Source organism: Saccopteryx bilineata, chromosome 10, assembly GCF_036850765.1.
Source record: "Saccopteryx bilineata isolate mSacBil1 chromosome 10, mSacBil1_pri_phased_curated, whole genome shotgun sequence".
In the NCBI taxonomy this organism is placed as follows: Eukaryota; Metazoa; Chordata; class Mammalia; order Chiroptera; family Emballonuridae; genus Saccopteryx; species Saccopteryx bilineata.
This window is the reverse complement of record NC_089499.1, coordinates 47,437,295-47,454,797: the sequence shown is the minus strand read 5'-3', so window position 1 is coordinate 47,454,797 and position 17,503 is coordinate 47,437,295. Positions and strand designations below refer to the sequence as shown.

General features: G+C 50.3%; 1 protein-coding gene across 3 annotated transcripts in view; it reads left to right on the top strand.

The window, feature by feature from the left end:
- The window catches only part of IFT122 (intraflagellar transport 122), an 80,613-nt gene extending 66,638 nt beyond the window's left edge, over window positions 1–13,975 (top strand). For all 3 annotated transcript variants that reach the window (XM_066244492.1, XM_066244490.1, XM_066244491.1), the window contains 9 exons: window positions 302–442; window positions 1,594–1,688; window positions 5,934–6,034; window positions 8,096–8,261; window positions 9,186–9,297; window positions 10,683–10,808; window positions 12,472–12,548; window positions 12,898–13,062; window positions 13,533–13,975. In XM_066244492.1, the coding sequence (XP_066100589.1) occupies window positions 302–442; window positions 1,594–1,688; window positions 5,934–6,034; window positions 8,096–8,261; window positions 9,186–9,297; window positions 10,683–10,808; window positions 12,472–12,548; window positions 12,898–13,062; window positions 13,533–13,622 (1,073 nt within the window). In that variant the 3' untranslated portion in view covers window positions 13,623–13,975. The remainder of the gene's footprint in view (window positions 1–301; window positions 443–1,593; window positions 1,689–5,933; window positions 6,035–8,095; window positions 8,262–9,185; window positions 9,298–10,682; window positions 10,809–12,471; window positions 12,549–12,897; window positions 13,063–13,532) is intronic.
- Window positions 13,976–17,503: the final 3,528 nt, after the last annotated feature.

Sequence of the window (17,503 nt, the reverse complement as noted above, 5' to 3'; positions counted from 1 at the left end):
TGACAAGAACAACAGTTTCATCCTCAGACTTTGCCCTGCACTTTGGCCCCTCACATTTTTCTTGCTGTCATGCCTTTCCAAAGTCAGTTGCCTTTTCCCAGCCAAAAGGGAGCATATCTCACTGTAGTTTTTCTCAGGAATATAGCCTCAGTTATTTATAGCCTTCGGCCTGAGAAGCTCATCCCAGCAACGAAGTGCTGCAGATGGCTCTGATGAATGTCCTACTTCTCAGCAGCCCCTTGCAAGCCCTGCAGAATTCCCTCCAACTCCCTGAATTGCATGTGCTTTTGTGCCCCTCCAGCCTTCCACAAGGCCGGGCGGCAGAAGGAAGCGGTCAGAGTGTTGGAGCAACTCACAGACAACGCTGTGGAAGAAAGCAGATTTAATGATGCTGCCTATTATTACTGGATGCTGTCCATGCAGTGTCTCGATATAGCTCAAGGTAAGTAAACACCAGCCAGGCCACTTGTTTTCCCCAGCTCTGCTCTGGCACCAAGATAAACATCAAAAGAGCTGGGACGTTTTAATTAAAGCCCTAGGCTTGTTTATTGGGTGTATTGTCCATAACCCTATCTTGCAATGGCATAATCTGGTGTGTCATCTTTTTCCAGTTTGCCCATAAGCTTAAAAACTGTATGAGGACCATCCTGGGGTTGCAGATGGGAGGTCCTGCCCTGTGTTGCTAATTCAGAACATGTTTCTCTCCTGCAACCTGGGAACCCATAACTAGACCTGGATGAGCTCTGGTTTAAATAAAATTTTTTTAATTAAATGAAAAGATGGAAAAGAGATCACTTTACAATAACACACTCCAGATTCTCACTTATCCCAGGCAGGAAAATAGTTTCAGTGTTGCTTTCTTTCACAAGACTTCCCATGATGCATGAAGAGAGTTCTGATAGTTGTGGAGACAGGGAGATGTTCTTTACTAGACTGAGGCCAGCATGCAGAAATTAGAAAGCACTGGAATTGGAGGCAGTTAGGTGACTTGTAACAAGTCATAGTTCCTCCCTCAGCTCTACATCCCTGTCTGTAGTGTGGGGTAATCTTGTCTTGCTTTCTTCCTGAGGCTGCTGTGAGTCTCCCCAGAATCCATGGTTATAGTTTGATAACTGTCAAGTCCAGATATAGGGTGACATTCTTCTGTTTTGGCCAGTGGTCTGTGATTTTGATATGGAATGGCATGGTGGGAAGAGGCTTGAGGTGAGCATGAATAAAGTTGATGCCTGCCCACCCTCCTCGAGTGTGTCTGGGTGCCAGTGATCACCCTCTTCTTGCCCCAGCTGGTGCTTTCCCAGTAGAATGACCCAGAGTATGGTGTAGGATCTGGGAGGACCTACAAGAAACATACTCAGACTTTTCCTGGCCATGTGCTCTGCCAAGCTGAGACTTTAACTGTCTTGGGATGGCCCCACCTCGTAAACAGAGCACCTTTACCATTCACTGCACCTCTTTGCCACTTTTCCTGGCATAGGCCTGGTGTCAGGGGAGAACTGACACTGGCAACAGTGCCATTGCTTAGCCCTTCCTTCTAGACATGGCTTGACACATCTTTTCCCTCTTGCCCTTCTCCCCTCCCACTGCACACCCCAGATCCTGCCCAGAAGGATGCGATGCTCAGCAAGTTCCACTACTTCCAGCACTTAGCTGAGATGTACCATGGCTACCACACCATTCATCGGTACACGGTAAGGCGCCAGGAGATGGGTGTCTGAGTCAGAGCACTGCCTACTGCCTACTACTGAATTAGGGGCAATGGATATGTCTTTAGTAAACCCACTGGATAGAGTGACCTGCTGAGAAATCCTGCTCTCCTCCTGAGAGACATAGTTTGGAACCTTGATTTTCCATGATTGGCTACTTGTTTGACACATAAGAAGCAGTGGGCTTCTGAATTAGTAAGCCAGAGCTAGATTGGGCCTTTCTACTTGCTTTCTTCAGGTTTGGGTGACTCAGATTCTAGGTTAGCTATACAAAGGACTATATAAAATGGTCAGGGATAGACATTCCATGGGACTCTTCTCTCCTAGATAGGTGAAGACCTAGCTCTCACCAAAGGCCGGAGGTCCCTCTCTAGCCCTGCAACTGACTTTCTGTGTGACCTTGAGCAATTTACTTCCTCTTTCTGATCCTCAGTTTCCTTCTCCATAAAACATGAGGGTTGGCTTGATTTCCAGAGACCCAAATAGTTATTTTTAGTTACTCCCTGATTCTTTTGCTTAAGCCATTTTAAATCTACCTCCTGACAATGGGAAACTGGTGATAGGTTGTCATCAATTTCTTCATTTTGTGTGTCCTCAGTTACTCAACAAATGTTGCTTAAGCTCCCACAATATTAGCTTATCCTGTGCTAATCAGCCTGGAGTATAATATCAATAGACAACATTTATTGAGTACTTCATACAATATAAGGAATGTGCTGAGGGCTTCATTGTATCAACTAATTCAAAGCCTTTCAATCATACTGTGAGATAAGTACTATCATCCCCATTTTACAGATGAGGAAACTGCAGTGCTAGACAGAAAAATTCCCATAGCTAGTAAATAAGAAAGCCAGGACTTGAACCTAGACAGGCTAGCTCCAGAGCCTGTCTCTTAGCCTTTTCCTGCCTCCCTCTAACTTAGACCTCACATTCCAGCTCTACTGTGTGACCTTGGGCAAGTTGTTTACTTTCCTCTGTGTTTCTGCTTCCTTTACTATAAAAGAAGGGGGTAATAATAGTATCTACTTGATAGGGTTGTTTTGAGGATTAAATGAGTTAATATTAGAAAAGCACTTGTGACCCTAGATGGTGTTAGCTGTCTCGCTGCCCAGTGCAGAGGCTTCAGAAGAGTTTTCCATCAGCCTGCTCTCCCAGGCTGAGCATTTCACAGTGTTGTGACCATCTCTGAGGGCCTGCTTTCCACCTGGGCACCTCTTTGCCCCTTGTTTATATTGAGCTCTCAGCATATTATTTGCCTCTGGGGAAAGGCTGGTAAGAAAGACCCCTCTGATAGACTCTGCCTGAGTCAGCCATCAGGCCTGCATATCATCTCTTCCCATATCAGGGCAGTGGTCTCAAGGGACGTCATCTGTCCTTGTAGTCCCTTCGGGGCCCTTCATCTCTATCAGGTGCTCACCTGGAAAGAAGCCAACCTCCCCCAAAGACCCCAAACTCAACTTAGGCTCAAAAGTCAAGGCCCTAGGTCCATATCAGTTTGCGTGAGCCACTTTAGAGCCTAGCTCTTTCTCTTCTTCCTCTTCACCTCAGGACATGGAATCAGGAGGGGGCCTATGTGCAGGACATACCATCTTTTTTGCTTCATAAGACGCACCTGACCATAAGACATACCTAGGGTTTTAAGGAGGAAAATGAGAAAGAAAATATTCTGAACCGAAAGGTGTGTTAAAATATTTAATAGAATACCATATTTTTTGCTCTATAAGATGCAGGGGCATTTTCCCCTCCACTTTTTTTGGGGGGGGAAAGTGCGTCTTATGGAGCAAGAAATACAGTATGTACACCTGTGAGCTTGTGGCAGTGTCATACCAGCTGGGGACCTTGGTTATTCATTCCAGATGAGGCTTTTTTTTTTCTTTTTCTTTTTTTTTTGTGACAGAGACAGAGAGAGGGACAGATAGGGACAGACAGACAAGAAGGGAGAGAGATGAGAAGCATCAATTCTTTGTTGCAGCACCTTAGTTGTTCATTGATTGCTCTCTCATATGTGCCTTGACTGGGGGGCTACAGCAGACAGTGACCCCTTGCTCAAGTCAGCAACCCCGGGCTTAAGCTGGTGAGCCTTGCTCAAACCAGATGAGCCCACGCTGAAGCCAGCCACCTTGGGGTTTTGAACCTGGGTCCTCCACATCCCAGTCTGACGCTCTATCCACTGCGCCACCACCTGGTCAGGCCAGATGAGGCTTCTTCATTGGACCATTCTTTCATTCAACAAATTCCTGCTGTGTAACAGTCCCTGTTCTGAGGCCTCAGGACACAGTAGTGTACAAGACATTGACCCTGCCTCTGAGAAGTTCATAGTCTAGTAACAATCAGTTGCAGTACAGTTCCCTCAAGGGAAATGCTTAGAGGACTAAGAATACTTACTGGAGAAGTTGACCCCTAAACCCTAAGTCAAGAGGAGGGAGCTAAGTGAGAATGGGACACATGAAGAGGAGGAAGAGCATTCCTAGCAGAGGTCAGAGCATGTACAAAAGCCTGAAGGTAGGTGGTATTTTAGGGTTTGGCATCAGGTCCTAGGGTAGCAGCTCTGATTCAGAACAGACTGGAAAGGGAAGCAGCAGACCTTTCCTGACATATGGCTTCTTTCCCGGAGGAGAGGTGCTAATCCTGAAGAACTCCCCTCAATCCCTTCTTTCTGGGACATTTCTTAGCTTCCACTCCTATAGCAATGTAACCAGAGGCAGGCTTCTCTCTGGCTCTCACACAGAAAAGGATGCAGTCTCAGGTTTTCTTGGGTTCTTGGAACTAACAGAGGCTATAGACATTTAAGTGAGAACTGAGGAGAGAATGCTGAGCTCTGAACTGAAGTGTAGTATAAAGTGAGTTCTAGTGCATTTAGACCAATTAGGGTCTAAGTCCTGGTAGCTCCATGATGACAGTGGTCTAGCAAGACCTTTAAGGAAATGTGAGTTTATTACCATTTAAGCACTTGAGTGGGGAGGGGTAGCTGGCCTGATTTAAGTATTTTCATCTTTTAAAAGTCTCAGTGTATACACACGGTGCCACATTCCTTCAAAACAGGTTATTCTTAACCTTTTATGGATCCTTCCTAATTGAAAATTCCCAATGGTTTGTTGTGCTGAGCTTCTGGTAGCATCTAGGTACAGAAGACCTGTTTATTCAGTTAATGTGTGTTGAGAGCTTCGTCTTTTAGGAGCTGTGCCAGGTGCTGGGGCACAGGGATGAGCAGTTGAGGGACCCCACTGCATGTACTCACTTGGTGGGTGTTGAATGGGCAAGTCACTGGTGTAGACCAGAGAAGAGGCATGCGATTTCATGCTATAAATGGTTAACTACCTCCCTTTAAAGACAGGTTTATAGTGTGGTCATGTCCTAAATTGCATAAAGGTCTTCCCTATTAGAGTTAATTGGAGACAACTCTAGCTCAGGGAAATGGAATCATTTACCAACCCCACAAGCAGTGCCATGTGGAGGAAAGACATGCTTGAGCTTTGGAATAAGATCTTGGGTTTGAATCCCAACTATACTCCTTTCTAGCTGGGTGACCTGGGCAGATCATCTTGGTTTGCTCAGCAGTATAGTGAGGATGAAAATGCATTTCTCACAAGACTGTATTAAAGACCACATAAGACACTTTCTTTCTGTCTGTCTGTCTGTCTCTCTCTCTCTCTCTCTGTCTCTCTTTAAAAAAAAAAAAGACACATAAGCCTGACCAGGCAGTGGCGCAGTAGAGTGTCAGACTGGGACACAGAGAACCCCGGTTCAAAGCCCTAAGGTCACCAGCTTGAACGCAGGCTCATCCAACTTGAGTGCAGGGTCGGTGGCTTGAGTGTGGGATCATAGACATGACCCCATGGTTGCTGGCTTGCGCCCAAAGGTCGCTGACTTGAAGCCCAAGATCACTGGCGGCCTGAGCCCAAGGTTGCTGGCTAGAGCAAGGGACCACTCACTCTGCTGTAGCCCCTAGTCAGGCACATATGAGAAAGCAATCACTGAAAAACTAAGATGCTGCAACGAAAAATTGATGCTTCTCATCTCTCTCCCTTCCTGTCTGTCTGTCTCTCTCTGTCCCTCTCTCTATCTCTGTCACACACAAAAAAGACACATAAAACAGTGGCTGTGAAGTCCCTGACACACAGTAGGTGCTATTTACTGAAGTATCTTAGAATTATTGGCATCTGCCTTTCAGCCTGGCCCAGCAGCAGCTCAGTTGAGGAATTCAATCCCTGTTTGCTTTTCTCACTGCAGGAAGAGCCATTCAGTTCCCATCGTCCTGAAACCCTCTTCAACATCTCCAGATTCCTGCTGCACAACCTGTCCAAGGACACCCCTGTGGGCATCTCTAAAGTGTATCTTCTCTCTTACCCCCACCCTCTGTCCCACCCCTTTTGTCTAATGGCCCTGTGAAGTTCTTTTTAGAGCACTTTGCTGGCAGAAGCTTCCCTCTCTCCAGCAGCCCTCAGGGAAGACAGAGAGCTTGCCCTGCCGCTGCTGTTTGCAGTAGAAGAGACTCAGCCAGGGAGGTTGAGGGGCTAGTGCCAAGAGAAGATTAGTTTTCTGGGCTCTCTGTGCTAGACCCAGCACTGGGTCTTCAGCCAACACACTCTTCAAGCCCTCCCGGAATCCACAGATGGTGACGTGATTGAAATATAGGAAGCACCAGGCCTTTGGTTTGAGAATCTTGGACACTTCCCCAGGGAAGCCAGTGGGAGGCATTTCTTCAGCCCAGGTGGATAGACACCTCTTGTGCCCCAAGCACCTTCCCAGGCAGTAGGCAACAAAGCTGCTGTCTAGTGGGGGAGGTAACAAATGTCAGGGTCTGGTTCAGTGCTGCTTCCAAGGGGGTAAGGCAGCTAAGGCTGGGGGCTTGGGCAAAGAAAGCTGCCTGGAGGTAACATCCATCCTACAGACCAAGATAACCAGAGATAACAGTACAGTAGATGTTTCAGGGAAGTATACAGCACATGGAAAGGCATGGAGTGAAATGAGCAGAAATTGTGTGCAGAAGGAACTAAAGTCTGCCCTGGGGAACCAGGCTGGAAAGGCAATGGCCTGAGAGCTTCCTTCCTTCTCTGGATGGTGCAACCCACAGAGTGGGCTGTAAGCAGAGGAGAGGCAGAGGGTCTCTGCTGCCAGAAACTACCAGGAAATGACTAAAATCTTTAAGGTCCAGAAAGTCATAAAGGTCATTATTATCCCCTGTTCTAAATCGCACTATTCTCTCAGCTCCTTCCCTGTCCCCAGTGGGCCTTCCTTCTGCAAGGAGAAAGCCCTCCCACGAGAGGGCTCAGAGGTACTAACCAGGTATTTCTAAAGGGGTCTAGACCCATCAGTCACATTTCAGAAGAAACCCCACCAAATCAGCTGGTGCCATCATTGACTGAAACCCCTGCAAATGAGCGGCCAAGGCCACACTTGCTGGGGTCTCAGCACCTGCACCCAACCTTTCCAGCAATTCCATTCAAGTCAGCAATGTTTGGTTGAACCCCTGCCCTAAATTTCACCCTGTACTGTCCACTGGGGACCTGAGAATGGCTCCTGACACAGTCCAAGACTTTGAGGAGTCACAGTGGGACACAGGCAAGGAAAGTCACTTCCATATACCTGCTGGAGTGTGGGAGCACGAACCCCAGGGACAGGGCAGTCGGGAAGGGATGGGACTGGGGCATCAGCGGTTAGCTGAGGCTTGCCAGGGGGAAATGGGGAAGGGCGTTCACAGGTGCAGTGGGGAGGAAGGGCAGGCTGGGCCTGGGCATAACCAACATTTGAGGTGACCTGAAATTGAACACAAGGTCTTGTCAGCCTCAGACTGAGGAGCTCAGAGGAAGGACTCAGCAGGAGAAGCTGCCACTCAGAAATCACCGTGGCCCTTGGGACATTCTGGGCAGAGAGAAATGCTCTGCACCCAGTGGCCTCTGTAAGCTCTGCACCCAGTGGCCTCTGTAAGCTCTGCACCCAGTGGCCTCTGTAAGCTCTGCACCCAGTGGCCTCTGTAAGCTCTGCACCCAGTGGCCTCTGTACCTGAGGGCGACTACCCAGGGAGTCTGGGGCCAGGCTGCACCTGGCAGGGCTAGAGCAGGAGGGTTTGGCTGGCAGTCTGAACAAGGTAGGGAGAGCCATTTTGTCCTGGTCAGAGTACAAGATGAGCCATCAGCAGGCCCAGAGAACCTATGCAAGATTAAAATATTAATGGAAACTTCACTGTCTTAATCTCTGAAAAAATCCCTGGGCCTTGATATCTGAGAAATATATTCACATCCTACGAAAGAATAAAGTACTCCTCAGGCTCTTGCCTTTGCCCTTCTGGCACCAGCACGAGCTGTATTCTAGCACTGGGCTCACTCAGGGTAGGTGGTGCCAACTCTTGGGCCCCTGTGTAGCCTTTGCTGTCCTTAACCCTGTCATCGCAGGATCACACTCTTCACTCTGGCCAAGCAAAGCAAGGCCCTGGGTGCCTACAAACTGGCCCGAGATGCCTATGAAAAGCTGCGGGGCCTGCGGATCCCTGCCAGGTTCCAGAAGTCCATTGAGCTGGGCAGCATAACTATCCGCGCCAAGCCGTTCCATGATAACGAGGTGAGGACACAACCCCCTCAGGCTCCTCCTCCTCTGCAACATATTTTGATGTCTCCTGACACTCTCTTGCCTGGCCATTTGAAAGATGGCTGCCATGCTCTGCTCTTGGGAATCTGTGCCCCTTCCCCTGCCTAAGCTCTGGCTTGGCAACTCCTTCTGCCCCTTCGTCTCTGCCTCCTCTGTTCTCCACTCAGCTCGTTGTGCTCCAGCTGCAGCCCTCAGCTCCCTGGAATCCCACAGCCCTGCCCTTTTCTTCCTCGTCTTCCCAAGGTTCTGATTCTGCTGCAACAGCCCATGCTGCTCTGCCCCAGCCTCCCTTCTCACCTCCATGCCCAGATGGCTCTGCCTTTACCTCATCCTAGGAACCCCTGCCGTAACCCACCTTCCTTATTGCTCTTCAGTAAACCCAACCCTTGTATCTTCAGCCCAGTCTATACCCAGCCCTCTTTCCTCCAACCCAACTAGCTACTGTCTCTTTATAATCCCCTCCTTCAAACTCATAGCAGACTTGACATCAGACAGACATGACTTCAGATCCTAGCCCCACCATTTTCTAGCTATGTTTCAATGTTTCTGAGCCTCGGTTTCTTCCTCTATCAAATGAGGGCATGCATAATAGCTTTCCCGTAGTGGCTGTGAGGATAAATGAGCCAGTGCAGGTGATGTGCTTAGCACAGTACCTGGAGCATGGTAAGTGGCCAGTAAATGTGGCCAAGGTTATTGTCATTCCTGCCAGGAGCACAGAACTTAGGAGCCCTGCCTGTGAAGGAGGTGTCCAGGCCCCAAGTGACAAGGGTTTGGGGCTTACACCCTTACTCTGCTTCACAACACAGAGCCCCAGGTCCAGTGCCACCTCCCCACCCACCCAGGTGGCCTTTCCTCTTGGCAGCCTGGCCCCAGTCTGTGGTGCTTATATTTCTGCAGGAGCTGGTGCCTTTGTGCTACCGCTGTTCCACCAACAATCCATTGCTAAACAACCTGGGCAACGTTTGCATCAATTGCCGCCAGCCCTTCGTCTTCTCTGCCTCTTCCTATGGTGAGTCCAGTGCATGCAGATGGGGCACCAGTGGATAGCTGGGCTCACTCCACTGTTTGTTGGCCACATGTGTCCTGATTTGTAGATTGGGAACCAGGTGAAACCCACCCGGCCTGATGCACAGTCATTTAGGGTTCCCAAGGACAGGACCCACAGTGCTGCTCAAACCTGAAACACCCATTCATCAGAACCTCATGTGAGATTTTCTATAATGTAAATGCCTCAGGAATAGAGACACTCCAGAATAGAGCCCTGGTCATTTGGTCTGGGAGGCTGAGTTGGACTCTCAAGTTCCAACTAATTCTATGTGATATAGGATCAGAAGCCCCTTTTCATTAGCTGGGCAGAGACCTTGCCTCTTCCCTCAGGGAGAAGCCCATCCAGCTACTAGAGGAAAAAGGCGGGGCTAAAGGCTCCCAGTTCTCACCCCCATCCACATGGGCACACCTCCAACCCAGCCCTGCCCCGACATTCAGTAGGCTGGAGAGGTGGCTCTGCTACTTCTGCTTGTCTGCTTCATTTCAGAGAAGCCTGCCACTGGGTGGGGAAGGAACTCTTTATTTATTTATTTATTTATTTATTTTTTACAGAGACAGAGAGAGAGAGTCAGAGTGAGGAATAGACAGGGACAGACAGACAGGAACGGAGAGATGAGAAGCATCAATCATTAGTTTTTCATTGCGCATTGCGACACCTTAGTTGTGCGTTGATTGCTTTCTCATATGTGCCCTGACCACAGGCCTTCAGCAGACTGAGTAACCCCTTGCTTGAGCCAGCGACCTTGGGTCCAAGATGGTGAATTTTTGCTCAAACCAGATGAGCCCACACTCAAGCTGGCGACCTTGGGGTCTTGAACCTGGGTTTTCTGCATCCCAGTCTGATGCTCTATTCACTGTGCCACCTCCTGGTCAGGTGGAACTCTTTTTTATTTATTTATTTTATTTAGTGAGGGGAGGCAGAGACAGACTCCTACATGCACCCCAAACTGGAATCCACCCAACAAGCCCACTAGGGGGCGATGCTCTGCCCTTCTGGGGCCCTTGCTCTGCTGTAACTGGAGCCATTTTCTAGCACCTGAGGCAGAGGCCATGGAGCCATCCTCAGTGCCCAGGGCCAACTCGCTCTAATCAAGCCCTGGCTGCAGGAGGGGAAGAGAGGGGTGGGTGGAGAAGCAGATGGCTGCTTCTTCTGTGTGCCCTGACCGGGAATTGAACCTGGGACATCCACACGCCGGACTGATGCTCTCCCACTGAGCCAACTGGCCAGGGCCGGAAAGGAACTCTGATCCTCCCGCTCCTCTCATGCTGCCTGGGGAGAGCATCTAGTCCCTAGCTGCCCCCAGGTTGCCATCTTCCCAGAACCCCCCCATGCCCTGTGTCCTCCAGAGGTGCTGCACCTGGTTGAGTTCTACCTAGAGAAAGGGATCACTGATGAAGAAGCCGTCTCCCTCATTGACCTAGAGGTGCCAAGACACAAGCGTGAGAACAGATGTCAAGAGATCACAAGCAACAGTATCCTGGGCACCAGGTTGGACCCCTGTGCATGCCAGCCAAGCACAGGACCTGGGTGTGAGGAGACAAGAGGGCCTTGGAGGATTGCTGGGCCATGTAGGGCAAGGGTATAGCAGGCAATCACGTAACTATTGGAGAGGCTGACATGGTGCAAGGACAGGCCAAAAATGGGCAGAGAGCTGGCCCAGGTGCAGGTAGGTGCAGGATGGGACAGTGCGCGCTCATAGGTTTAGAAGTGGCATGTGGGAGAGGAAACAGCACCTTAGCCTTTACCTTTTCCCCCAGCAGGCCTCCTACCCACTCCTGTCTCCTAAAAGGCACTGTCCATGCTTCTGGACCCACAAAGCTGAGGAATAACTAATAAGGCATTCCCAACTCTTCTAGTCAGGTCACTTTTATGTACAAGGGGCAGAAAGCATGACTCAAGGAGGCCAAGTCAACTAAAGTGTGTGGCGAAGCCTAGCCATAGAGGGAAACTCAGCCAGGTCCAGGTGCTCACTCGGTGCTGGTGGGAGGCTGGCTCCTGTCCTTTTGGCTCTGCTGTCCCCTGGGTGGCCTCATTCTTAGGCAGCACCGCTCATCTCCATTAGCAGTGTAGACCCTGCAACCCTTCAACCTTGCAACCACTCGGAAAGAGTTGATGCTTCTCCAAGCGTGTCAGCCAGAATCCCCAGGTCCTCCCTTGCTGAAACAACTTGGGCCAAAGGCCACATCTCAGCTTCTCCCTGTGGTCAAGAATGTGTTCATTGTCCCACTGAACACAGAGGGAAGGCTTCTGTATGTTCCCTCCTCACCTGGGGCCTTGTTAGTACATGGCAACTGGCTTAGCAGGTCTGGGTGGGCTGGGAGCCTGTATTTCTACAAGCTTCCAGGTAATGCCAGTGCCACTAGCCCATGAACCACATTTCGAGAAGCAGAGGAGAGAGGAAACCCCAGGCAGCTCAGGAAGGGAGCCACGGTGACCGTGCACCAGTCCTGTGCTCACACATCTGCTTCGGCTGCATTGTTGCTGCTGTGTGGGGCCACATCCACCTGACTAGGCACCAGCAGCCTGCAGTCTGGGGGCTTTTCTCATGGAAGCCCCTCTGCCCTGGCCTCACATCAGCTCCTCTACCACTGCCTGGCGGAGGTGGTGGCTCCCGGGGGACCTTCAGCCTAGACTGGCTAGCCTTGGGATCTGCAGGAGCCCTCATCCCTTCTCCATGATATATGGCCTGCAAGGCCATCTTAAGTGCGTGCAAACCACCCAACTACTGCTGAGTGTTTCTCCAGGAACTGCCAGTTCTCTGGCCCATCATTTCTATAGCCACACACAGCAGGCCTGCAGACCTCTGGTCACATGGTGTGTCTGGCTGGCAGGCTCACGTGAGCCATGACATATGGTCCCTGTGGGACAGCAGAGAGCCCATCAGAGCCCCTTTTCCACCTGTGCGCTAGGGCTCAGTCCCATCGTCTGTGTAATCAGGGCTCTCTGCTCCCAGGTCTGTGTTCCCTCCATTTCTCCACCTGGAAACCTGTCCCACCAACCCTGTTGCTCTTCCCCAGAGCTGTAGGGAAACACACGAGGCCTGGTGGAGCTCCTGTGAGTCTCAACATGTTGGGTGGAGGGTGGGACTTGTTTCCTGTTCAGCCTCAGGTTCTATCCTTGACCAGACTCCTTCAGATTCTCAGACTCTGAGACTGGACGAGACTGTGGGCTGCATGGGAGATGACCCGTTCACAGCAAAGCTGAGCTTTGAGGTGAGTGTGCCTCTGTGAATGATGGGCTGCCGAGACCAGCAAAGCTGTCAGGAGGGTGATCTTAGGTCTCTCCTGTATACACTGCTTGGTGTGAGAAAGGACTTGCTTCCTGTCAGAGCTGCCAGGGAAGAATAGGTGGTGGGCTTTCTGTCACCAGAGATGGCCAACTGGGGATACATGACCTGGTAGGGTTCTGTCGAGCTTCTTGGCAGGGGTAGTCTCTGGGGTCCTTCCTGGCCACTTCCAAATATTCTGGGATCATGACCCACATAAACATGTCACTGTGCCTGAGTCAGGGCACCAATGCCCCTGCTTCCTGCCTGCTCACCCCTGCATTGTCGCTGTGTAGCAAGGTGGCTCAGAGTTTGTGCCCGTGGTGGTGAGTCGGTCGGTGCTGCGCTCCATGAGCCGTCGGGATGTCCTCATCAAGCGCTGGCCCCCACCCCTCCGTTGGCAATACTTCCGCTCACTCCTGCCTGAGGCACCCATCACCATGTGCCCCTCCTGCTTCCAGGTACTGTGCCACTGCCTGCACCTCATGTGTAGTGTCCAGTTTCTTCTTTCTGTTGATTTTCCATTTCCTGAATGTCCCCTTGGGGAGGCCAGACATCTGGGAGGAGCACAGTGATCCCTGAGCAGCCAAGGCCCAATTGGGAGAGAAGATTTAGCTGGCCCCCTCCTCTGGCTTGCCTCCCACGTGCTGTCTGGAATGCTCTTGCCCCTGACCCTGGGCTCTCTGCACCTGCCTTTGATCTGGGAGGGCCGGGAAAGTATGATTCACATTTGAACTTCGTTTAGAAAACAAGGGGCCACAAACCCTTCCCCGCTTCCTCGCAGTCCTTGGAGAAAGGTATCCTAGATCTGGTTTTCTAACCCTTACTCTCTGCCAAGCCACTTCCCCTTGGGAGGGCTGCAATCTATGCCAGGTTTGGGGCTGATGCACATCTAGGGCTGCTGCCCAGAGTCATGGCCATCTCTCCTCAGATGTTCCACTCAGAGGACTATGAGCTACTGGTGCTTCAACACACTCGCTGCCCCTACTGCCGGAGACCTATCGATGGCCCCAGCCTGTGACTGGCACCCTAGCGACCACCCTCTCCCTTTGGGCTACCAGGGAGTCGGCAGCAGAAGAAAGAAAGAGTTCAACTGTTCAAATGTGTGTGTGTCCAGATGAAGTTTGTATTTTAGGGAGGGGCCTTGTGTAATGACAGAATTCTTATTTGTGGCATTTCATACCTTATAAATAGCACCAGGAGAAGGAGAAGAGAATGTATATATATTTTCTAAGGAAAAAATCTGTTCCTTTCAGAACGGCTTTGAGTTGTTCATGGCAGCCTGCTGGAGTCCACAGATCTGTCAGACCATTAACATATACACTTTGCGAACAGATTGCCTCAATAATTACAAATAAAGGGGCTACTTATTTTCATCAGTGTCTGCATTTTAGCAAATCTTCATATTGTCTGCAACTTAATTTCCTTATGCAAAAGTGCACCTGTTTCTAATTTGATCCAAGAGGAACATTACATTTGTGTTCTCTTAAAATTTAATCGAAATGGCAATATGGGAGTGAGTAGAGGGAACAGGGTTTATTTATATATTTTGATATATTGATTTAACTGGGCTCTGTCATGAAAAGAAAATAAGATACCTGGCTCCAAAGAAGATGGCAAAGAGGGCCCCTCCCCGTAGGTTGTACTTGCCAGCTAAGGCCAGGCCCCCCTCCACCACCTTCCCCCAGCCTCATAGAGACCCCAGCCCAACCTGAGGCTTTCCCTTCCCTCCAGCTTCTGAAGGCAGTGGGTTCCATTTAAGTACTTAATAAGGTCCCATCCCCTGGACATCAACAATATCTGAGTTGAGCTCAAGAGCATGGGTGTGTAGGTGATGGGAAGCCATGGAGGGAGAGCTGATATTTATTGGGGACCTTTTCTGTGCTAGGTGAGTTTCCTGTGTTGTCTCAGTTCTCACAGCAGCTCTGTGAGGAAGGGCAGAGGTGCTGGTGCCCAGGGAGCTCCTCTAGCCCTGGGTGGGAAGCCCCTGATCTGTCCACCCCTGTGGCCTGCTCCATTCACCCTTCACTCTACCTGCTCAGGAGGGAGTGAGCAAGCACTTCCTGCAAAGCCCTGACAGCAGGAGAAAGGGAGCATGTCAGAAACTACCCTCGTGAGTAGATATTGATACCTTACAGGGCACCTGTGAAGTGGGCAGAGCTCAACCGAGGTCCTCACTGGAGGGATGAAGAAGGGCGTGGCTGCAGAGGCCAGCCACAACGAGTGCAGGAGCTGGACCCCTGCCCCACACCCTCCCCTCTGCCTCCTTCTGCATCTCTCTTTGGAGATGATAGAGGCAAAGGAAGAAAGGGAGCCAGACAGTTGTGCCAACAGAACTCCTCCGTTGAGTGTCTAATTACTTACGATCATGCATGCTCTCTCTCGCACTAAACATTTATTAATGTGTTAGGATTTCCATTAGCACATTACTTGAACCAAAATCATTTGCATATGGCTGGGAGAGGGAGAAAACAGCCCTAGCCACCCAACAGGCAGGTGTCAATCACAGTGGCAGATCAGATGGTCCACAGTTAAAGGCAGAGGGAGGGGCCCAGCCTGAGACTCCAGCATGCATCCAGTCAGCTGAATAACAAAAAGGAGTGTATGCTGTGTCAGGTTCTACTGCCACAGAGAAGCTGAGCTTTGGAGGCCTGAGTCTGAGAAAATCACTGCAGCTCCCATTAAATCAAGTGCTTATTGAGTGCCAGTCCCTATGCTAAGCACTTTCTATACATCCTTTTATTTAATTCTCACTAGCGTCCAAGCATGCCCATTATAGAGATCATGAAACTAAGACAAGTTTTCTTGTCTTTAAGAAATATTTATTGCCTGACCCGTGGTGGTGCAGTGGGTAAAGCATTGACCTGGAATGCTGAGGTTGCTGGTTTGAAACCCTGGGCTTGCTCGGTCAAGGCACATACAAGAAGCAACTGCTATGAGTTCATGCTTCCCGCTCCCTACAACCACCCTCATTTCTCTCCTCTCTAAAATCAATAAATAAAATCTTTAAAAAACATACTTTTTGAGCCAAGACAGGGTTCGCACCAGGTGCAGTCTTTGCACGTAAGCACTGCTTTACTGCTGTCCTGTCCTGACCTGGACGGGGCCTCGACCAGCTCCAGTTCCCTCTCCAAGGCTGTTTTCTGATGTGTGGGGAAGGACCGCCTCCCGCTCTGACACAGAGGTCAGGCCTCGGTCTCCACCATTGACCCTGACGATCCCTCACATACTAGGAGGAGGAAGGTGCCACAGGGGTCCTGAGGTGCCCATTTCACTGAGAAGAGACTGAGGCCTGGAAGGAGAGGCTGCCAGAGGCTGTGCAACCTGGAGGTGCTTGACCTACAGCCCTTTTTTCTCCAGTTCTCAACACTGTTCCCACATTCTGGAAAGAAAAACCAGGGAAGAGGGGGCATTGGATGGCTCAGAAAGAGCCCCAGGCTAGACTTTAAGTGGGCCTGCCTCTAGCGTGGCCTCAGCCAGCTGGGTGTTTCCGTCTATCCCTAGCGAGGCTACCAAAGCCAGGAGCCTCTGTGACTCTCAGACAGATGAACAGCTGCCCTTTCACCAAGATTGCTGCCAACTGCAAATACCAGATGACACTCCACTTTCACCAGCCCTGCCCTTGGAACAAACAGGGGCCCCAGCTAAGAGGCTACCACTGGGTGGGGCTCTCACCCTGGGCCAGGTACTTACCCCAGTACTCCCTGGTATTCCTCCACCCAGACTCCAGAATGTCTTTCCAAAATGGGAACATGATGACGCCCCTCCCCTGCTTGCAACCCTCAGTGCCCATTCTGCCAGCCTGCTAGCACCTGACTCCTAGTCCTACCCTGCCTCCCCTGCCACCTGTCCTGGGGCCCCTGTGTCTGCATACTAGCTGGCCCTCCCCTCCCTGGGCCTGGGCCACACCGCCCCTGTCTAGGCTGTGGGAGCCTCCCAGGCTCTCTCCCGGTCCACTTCCTGCTCTTCTGGGCCCCCACAGCACTTGGGGCTGAGAGCAAATTTCCCACCTCATAGTTATTAGTTTTTTTCTTGTCTGCTGCCTCCTGAGAGTAGGAGCTCCTTGAGGGCAGGGACTGTGTAAGGATTCATATCAGTATCCCGAACACCCAGCCCAGGCCCTGGTGCATAGAGGTGTTTGGCAAATGTTGAGGTCAGAGGGAAAGCAAGAGAGAGGGAGGGAGATAGGAGGAGGGAAGAAGATATGGGAGGAGAAAAAAGGGGAGGAGAGAAACTAAGAGGACTCTTCAACCAAGGAACACTGAAGAAGCCACACCGAGACTGCTTAGTGTATCCCAAGGTTCTCTTTACCACGCCACAGTCGCAGAGCTCCAGGGAAAAGCAACCTGGTCTCATCTCTCCAGGCAGAGGAGAACAGAAGCTCCATCTCCACACATGCTGCAGATGGCTTTTCCAGTCTACCTGAATCATTACCAGCTAGAAGCAGTGGTCATTGGGACTTGGATGTGAGCTGCAAAGTGTAGAATTGTGACAACAATTCCAGTGCCATGCAGACTTTTCCTGGATGCGAACTTTTCCTGGACTCCTGCTCCTTGTGACAGCTCCTAACGGACTGAACTGGGATTGGGTTGCATTTGCAGGGATTTGGAATTGTGTTGGTGCCAACTTGGACTTGGTGAACATGTTAAAGACACTACTCTTTTATGGATTCTTGCTGTATTGGCCAAGAGTTTGCTTAAAGGCTTTAATCACTATAAAAAAAATAGAAGACTGGATAAAGAAGATGTGGCACATATACACCATGGTATACTATTCAGCCATAAGAAATTATGACATTGGATCATTTACAACAAAATGGTGGGATCTTGATAACATTATACGGAGTGAAATAAGTAAATCAGAAAAAAACAAGAACTTCATGATTCCATACATTGGTGGGAC